General features: G+C 45.2%; 1 protein-coding gene across 1 annotated transcript in view; it reads left to right on the plus strand.

Annotated features, from left to right (window-relative positions):
- LOC120025103 (ALK tyrosine kinase receptor-like) overlaps window positions 1-7,707 on the plus strand; it is a 151,067-nt gene extending 143,360 nt beyond the window's left edge. The window contains exons 18-21 of the mRNA XM_038969536.1: window positions 4,833-4,934; window positions 5,193-5,327; window positions 6,294-6,384; window positions 6,637-7,707. Of these exons, the coding sequence (XP_038825464.1) occupies window positions 4,833-4,934; window positions 5,193-5,327; window positions 6,294-6,384; window positions 6,637-7,707 (1,399 nt within the window). The remainder of the gene's footprint in view (window positions 1-4,832; window positions 4,935-5,192; window positions 5,328-6,293; window positions 6,385-6,636) is intronic.
- Window positions 7,708-8,231: the final 524 nt, after the last annotated feature.

An 8,231-nucleotide genomic window follows, 5' to 3' on the forward strand; every position in this document is an offset into this window, starting at 1 on the left:
TTATTCGATATAGGCTTTAAAGACATCATAATCTTGTTATTTTAAACCGATTTATATCAGTTTATGTCAGTATATTGCGATTTTCGGGCATTTCATTTTCTGACGTTGTATTGAGTTGGGTATCTCTCGAATGCCATTGTGTACTGCTAATTGCAACGTCGAAGGAAACATTCTCCAACCCAGCAACGATTATTTTGGCCAACGGACACCTTTCCAAAGATTCTGATGGGAGTTCAGCTAATAGTAAGTACTATTTATGCTGATAATTCGTTGTTCTGTTGAAAAAGTAAAATGTATAAGACGCCATTATTTTCCGTGTAGCGTTGCGCTATCGCACCCTGTATTGCACCCAGTATTGCGCAGTAAGGTTAATTTTAAAAATGTAATTCAACGATTGCATTAAGAACTAATTTGTCTTTCAATTGCTGTCCACCCTGTATTTTTTAGTCAAGTTTATGATTATTTATTGATTAGACTAGGTGACTCTCCAAGATGGCGCCCGACATTTTCTAGGGCAGCTTGGCAACTTTTCTCATTGTATAAGCACGATTTGTGCCGCTAAATATGCACATTTTCGAACAAACTCTATATGCATTGTGTAATATGTTACAGGACTGTCATCTGAAGAATTCTGAGAAGGTTAGTGAAAATTAATATTTTTGGTGGTGAATACGTTATCGCTATGTTTGGCTGGAATCAATGCTGTTGTGTGGTTTGCTACTGTGCTAAGCTAATATAACGCTATATTGTGTTTTCGCTGTAAAACACTTAGAAAATCTGAAATATTGTCTGGATTCACAAGATCTGTGTCTTTCCATTGCTGTACGCTGTGTATTTTTAAGAAATGTTTTATGATGAGTAATTAGGTAATACACGTTGCTCTCTGTAGTTATTCTAGTCGATTTGTGATGGTGGCTGCAATGGTAAACTATGATTTCTACCTGAAATATGCAAATTTTTCTAACAAAACATATGCTATACAATAAATATGTTATCAGACTGTCATCTGATGAGGTTGTTTCTTGGTTAGTGGCTATTTATATCTTTATTTGGCCGAATTTGTGATAGCTACTGATGGAGTCAAAAACTGATGGAGTAATAAAAGTGGAGTCTTTTGCTAACGTGGTTAGCTAATAGATTTACATATTGTGTCTTCCCTGTAAAACATTTTAAAAATCAGAAATGATGGCTTGATTACCAAGATGTTTATCTTTCATCTGGTGTCTTGGACTTGTGATTTAATGATATTTAGATGCTACTATTTACTTGTGACGCTATGCTAGCCTATGCTAGTCAGCTTTTTTACTGGTGGGGGTGCTCCCGGACCCGGGATTCTGAGGAAGTAGAGGTTAAGCATCTCCAATCCAAAGTTAAATCTAGAATCGGCTTCCTATTTCGCAACAAAGCCTCCTTCACTCATGCCGCCAAACATGCCCTCGTTAAACTGACTATTTTACCGATCCTTGACTTCGGCGATGTCATTTACAAAATAGCCTCCAACACTCTACTCAGCAAATTGGACGTAGACTATCACAGTGCCATCTGTTTTATCACCAAAGCCCCATATACTACCCTCCACTGCGACATCTATGCTCTCGTTGGCTGGCCCTCACTACATATCCGTTGCGAAACCCACTGGCTCCAGGTCATCTATAAGTCTTTGCTAGGTAAAGCCCTGCCTTATCTCAGCTCACTGGTCACCATAGCAACACCCACCTGTAGCACGCGCTTCAGCAGGTATATTGCACTGGTCATCCCCAAAGCCAACACTTCCTTTGGCCGCCTTTCCTTCCAGGTTCTCTGCTGCCAATGACTGGAACGAATTGCAAAAATCTCTGAAGCTGGAGTCTTATTTCTCCCTCTCTAACTTTAAGCATCAGCTGTCAGAGCAGCTTACCGATCACTGTACCTGTACACAGCCAATCTGTAAATATTACTTCCCCTCTTGCTCTTTTGCACCCCGGTATCTCTACTTGCACATCATCATCTGCACATATATCACTCCAGTATTAATGCTAAATTGTAATTATTTTTGCCTCTATGGCCTATGTATTGCCTATCTCCCTACTCTTCTACATTTGCACACACTGTACATAGATCTGTCTATTTTTATTTTATTTTGTGTCATTGATTGTACATTTGTTTATGTGTAACTCTGTGTTTTTGTTGCACTGCTATGCTTTATCTTGGCCAGGTCGCAGTTGTAAATGAGAACTTGTTCTCAACTGGCCTACCTGGTTAAATAAAGGTGAATTTTTTATTATTATTATCATTTTTTAAAATCTTACCCCCACAAACGTGTGAACTTTCCTCCACATCTAAATGTGATGAGTTTCAAGCATTAGGCTGGGTATCAGTCAAGCAATACCTGTTGAGAAGTTTGATGATATGTGCCCTAGCCTACCACTTAAAGGCACTATGGAGTTGTTTTCCCTGGTTGACACAGGCATGCTCAGGAAAGTGATATCACAACTTATACCTGCATTCTCGTTCCTATCCCCACCACCTTCTTCCAAGCAGTTTTTATTTGCATCTCTGAAGAAGTGTAAGCTCTGGTTAATCACTCCCTGTTCACAGGCACTTTCCCCACTACACTAAAAACTGCAGTGGTGAAATCCCTTCTGAAAAATCCCTTCAATGTTTGGCCAATCCCCAGCCTTCCATTCTTAATCAAAATTCTGGAGAAATTGTTTTTCAAACAGATTTTTTAAATGCCAACTATATTTTTTGGGCCCACCACAGCACAGAGACAGCCTTAGTTGTTCTGGATAGACTGGAGTGGTGGGTTGGCCTCTCGGGTCCTGTTCTAAATTGGTTTAGCACCTATTTAACCAGTCAATAGTTTTTTGTCACCCCTGGTGAACATAACTCAGAGAAAATACATATCTCATGTGGCATTCCACAAGATTCGATTTTCGGTCAGAAACTGTTCAGTTTTATATGTTACCCATTGGCAGCATTATCAGAAAGCACAGCACTGATTTTCAATGCTACGCTGACGAAACACAACTTTACATTTTTGTGTCACCAGAGCTACCATTGTAGCCCACGGATAAATTATTAGACTGTATTAGTGATTTTGTATGGCTCACAACTTCCTCCAGCTAAATCAAGACAAGGCCAAGGCACTTATTGAGCCAAAGTACAGAGAGAATCTGCCATGAACATTTTAATTCACGGGCTATAAAGATAAAACACCAAGTTAAAAACCTAGGTGTTATTTTTGATTCTGAACTCAATTTCGAATCACAGATTAGGAATGTGACCAAAAGTAGGTTTTTACCACCTGAGAAACATTGCCACGGTGCAGTTGTTTCTCGCTCAGGCTGATACAGAGAGACTCGTCCATGCTTTTATTACATGCAGGCTTGACTACTGTAATGCTCTCTTGTCTGGTCTAACTAAGAAAGCCATTGGTCAACTGCAAAAGACACAGAATGCTGCAGCAAGGGTACTGACCAAGACCAGATGGACAGCACACATTACACTGGTTTTAAGGTCTCTGCACTGGCTGCTTGTGAGTTTAAGATTATATTTTAAGATTCTTCTATTGGTTTTTAAATCCATCCACGATTGTGCACTCTAATACATGTCAGACATGCTTTTAAGTTATGTGCCCAGTAGGTTCCTCAGGTCCTCTGGCACTGGCCTTTTAACTATCCCAAAGCCTAGGACCAAGAGGCATGGCGAGGCAGCCATTATTGACTGTGCCCCCAGCCTCTGGAATAGCCTGTCGGCCGAAATTGTGGACATTTTTAAAAGAGATCTTAAAACACACCATTTTAGCTTCATTCAGTTTTTCTTTCAGTTATTTTCATTGTTTTTATTAGTTTTTTCTTGTGAGGCACATTGTGTTGCATTCCATATCTGAAATGTGCTGTATAAATAAAGCTTGATTTGATTCAACACAATCATGAAGTTTGTTGACGGCAGTGGTGGGCCTGATCACCGGCTATGATGAGACAGCCTACAGGGAGGAGGTCAGTGACCTGGCAGTGTGGTGCTGGGACAACAACCTCTCCCTCAACATCAAGATGACCAAGGAGCTGATCGTGGACTACAGGGCTGCAGTGGAGCGGGTTGAGAGCTTTAAGTTCCTTGGTGACCAACTCACCTTAAAGGCCTTAAAATGACCCACTCACTCACATGTGCACAGTTATGAAGAAGGTGTGACAGAGCCTCTTCCCCCTCAGGAGAATGAAAAGGTTTGTCATGGGCCGTCAATCCCTCAAAACATTCTACAAGGACACACCTAAGAAATACTCACATCAAACCACACCCCCACGGCAACTCACATTTACCATCTGTCATGGCCACCAGATTTTCAAGAGAAGCAAGCCAAAAATCAATGCAAAATCAGCGGGTGCAGTTCCAAGTTAACTTTTATCTTCTCAGTGTGTGTTTGGGACCGGTGAAGATGAAACAGGCTGAGGCTGTTATCAGCGGGCAATCTGATAACTCCACTGCGTATCAGATAACAAGCTCACAGCAGGTGCGTGAGACAGTTTAAAACAACTCGGTCTGTAAAAAAAATGAAAATAATCCCCCCTTTCTCTTGAAGATAAGGAGGACTGAGGACTTTCGTGGGCGTCCACTCATTCTGTTACAGTTATTGTACAATTCCACTAATTGGATCAGCACGGCGCAATATCGCTGTGTAAAAGGAGGATCCAATTATTAGATCTGATCGTGTGCTGTTTCTATGGAAACACTGGTGTGACTGAACTTTGGCCCTGCCCTCTCTCTTTTTATCCCTTTCTCTACCTGTTGTGCAGTAAATGGAGTCCTGCAATAAAAAAATCAACTGTGTGTGTGTCTGTGTCTCCCCACAGGGCCAGCTACTACAGAAAGGGTGGGCGCGCCATGCTGCCTGTGAAGTGGATGCCTCCGGAAGCCTTCATGGAGGGGATCTTCACATCCAAAACGGACACGTGGTAAGTTTCATTGTAACGCACTCCCAATAACATTTTAGTTATCTTGAATGTCACCCCCTTTCATTTCACCCCTCCAGTCTACCTCACCTCCCTCTCTCTGTCCTCACCACCCTCTCTCTGTCCTAATGGAGAATATACTTTTTCACCTTCTGAAAGCCTCACTCCTTCCTCCCTCTCTCCTTCACCCCTGTCACCTTTATGATTATTTCCCTCCCCCCGTCTCCTTCTTCCTCCTACCTCTCTCCACCTCTCTCTCAGGTCCTTTGGGGTGCTGCTATGGGAGATCTTCTCTTTGGGCTATATGCCCTATCCCAGTCGCAGTAACCAGGAAGTGTTGGAGTTTGTCACCAGCGGGGGAAGGATGGACCCTCCCAAAAACTGCCCAGGGCCTGTGTAAGTCCAATATACCACCAAAACAATCACATTTCACCCAAACACATGTAGCAGATGTGAGCTAGCAGGCTAGTGAAGATTGAAAAGGGAACTGTTGCTCAGTCAACTTCCGCCCCTTTCTGAACTGACACTCAGACAGAGATGGAATTTATGCTGTTACACACATAACACACCCTCACACACAGCATGCCGTTTTCACTCATGCACACACAGTATGCAGACTTACACAGGGATACAAGCTTACAAGCGTACAAACACACACACTCGCACACAAAACACACCCATAACTTCTCAGACTATCACGTGCTCGCCACCCTTTTCTTCTTTGATATTTTTTCACATAAAAACAGACACAGTCACCATGTAGTGAATGTCATCGTGACTAGCTCACATTACCACAGCATTTTACACAAGTGTCAAATCAGCCCTGCTAATATTTTTTTTTGCTTGAGTTGATGTCTCGGTGAGGTACCCCAGGGTTCAGTTTAACCCCCACTGACTTTCCAACAGTAATCACTCAAACTAGCGGGATGTTACACTTCATTGACCTCATTGTGTGTGATTTTGTCAAGGGTATTAGTGTATGGGGAAACAGGTTTTTTAATTGTGTTTGTCAATGTGTGGTCTCGGATATCCCAGACCTTGAAATATCGTGAGCTAGGCAGCAAAGGCACAAGGTCTGGGGAGGATGTCAGCTTCTCTTGTAAATTTCAAAAGGACTCTTCAGACAGCCAACTCACCAGACAAATCACAAGTTTCGGCAGGCGAGGCTTAAAATGCAGGCAGGAATTGTGCTCATGTTTAGCTAAGGTTGCAAGTGGATATGACAGTGACGTTACCGGTGACACTTCCCCTTTCTGACTCGTCCTCTTTTTCCCAACTGATGCCGCAACAGACGTTTTGTACAGACGCTTTAGCTGGAGCATTGATACATTCTCTCTCTCTCTCTCTCTCTCTCTCTCTCAGGTACCGGATAATGACACAGAGTTGGCAGCATCAACCGGAAGACAGGCCCAACTTCTCCACCATTTTGGAAAGGATTGACTACTGCTTACAGGTAGAGAGCCTCTGCACACCTCTGCACTTGAAATGTGCTCAAGTTTTATTATGACTAACTGCCAAGAGATTATTTTAATATGTTTGACTATTTTAAGAAGTGATATAGCTCATAACCTGTCTGTCCGTGTAAAATCTGTATTCCTTTTGGGAATTTCTACAAATTCAGACATTGGTAATGTTAATATCATAGTTTATTGTCCACCATTGTTAGTGTCTAATGCTAGTACCATTGCTCCTCTATCCTCTCCAGGACCCCGATGTGGTGACTGTTCCCTTGCCTGTGGAATATGGCCCCCTCCCTGAAGAGGAGGAGCGGGTACCCATGCGCCCTGAGGACCCCACGGCCTCCCCCCTGCTGGTGTCCACTCTGACGCCTGACGATGCGGGCCCCGCACCGTCAGCTCCCAAGCCCACCGAGGCCACTGAGGCTCAACAACCCCAGCCCCACCCCCAGACATTCACCATGACCACAGCCACCTCCAAGGTGCCTCCCCCCATCTCCACCCAGCAACCTAACCCAGACGGTGGCCACGTCAATCTGGCCTTCACCCAGGGCCACCCTGGGGATAAGGAGGGTCGCAATGGGAAACCTACCAACCTGTGGAACCCCACTTACGGCTCCTGGTTCCTCCAGCTGCAGCAGCAGAAGAAGCAGCAGCATCAGCAACAACCGCAGCAACAACAACAACAGCTGCAGCAAAAGCAGGAAAGAGCGGGCAGTGGAGGTGGGGGAGTAGGAGGTGGGAGGGTGCCGGGCGAGGGGCAGGAGCACAAGGGACGGACTGTGGGCGAGGCGGTGGGGGCCCTGAGTCTCCAGCACCAGCAGCAGTTCCAGCCACCATACCCCTTCCATCCACAGCAGCAACAGCAGATGCAGCTCTTACATCACCAGCAGCAGCAACAGCAGGGGTTCTGCAGGCCGCTTTTGCCACCTCCGCCACCACCCCAGGCTACCTCCTTGGGTACCACTGACCCTACCCCTTCCCCGCTCCTGTTAGATTCGGCCGCCCTACCCCCGGTCCCCCTATTTAGACTTCGCAGATTCCCCTGCGGGAACATCGGCTATGGCTACCAGGAGCAAGGGTTACCCCTAGAGGCAGCCCATCACCACCAGAATCCTGTCTCTGTCTACCCCCCTCCTCCACCGCCCCCTCCCCCGCCACCCGTGGCCCCCCAGAGAGGAGTGGCGGGGACCCAGCTGTCGCTGAGCCACTCGACGATGGCCAAATCCGAGGACAGCCTCCCTCTGCTGGTCACCATGGGGACGGTGCAGGACCCGAGTCTGCCCCGGATGGAGGGCCACAATGCCACAGTGCTGTAGCCCCTCCAACCCCCAACCTCCACCTTGCTTTTTGGCTCCCACCTCGGAGACTGTGTGTACAGACAGATAGGCATACAGACAGACTTGATGATCCACCGTGCAACACTGTGTCAGGACACCTTTCGAACAGCCTTCCCGTCTCGACACCTTGGTTTCATCCACCGATTGGATCAAGCCATTGCATTGAGTCCAAAATGTTTCATCCCAATGAGATAAAATGGCTGTGGAAATTACAATGCGGTGTTAAAGCACATTGGAGCGCTGCAAAGGACCACTAAGAAGAAAAGGTTGTAGGTTGATGGCTAGGAAAATAGGAACAATTGTACATTTTGCAGCACTGGCTAATGTTCAGTAGACAATTGTGGCAGGACGGTTAGATGTTTCCATTCGGTTGAACTAGCTAACTTCTTTGCAATGTGTTCACGAGCCGACCGCTCATCTTCGCGGCTCTGTCGATGTCAAAGCAGCCTTTCACATGGAGTCATGCTGGAAACACACAAACAGAACATACAAACACATAACTA

The sequence above is a fragment of the Salvelinus namaycush genome, chromosome 30 (genome assembly GCF_016432855.1).
Source record: "Salvelinus namaycush isolate Seneca chromosome 30, SaNama_1.0, whole genome shotgun sequence".
In the NCBI taxonomy this organism is placed as follows: domain Eukaryota; kingdom Metazoa; phylum Chordata; class Actinopteri; order Salmoniformes; family Salmonidae; genus Salvelinus; species Salvelinus namaycush.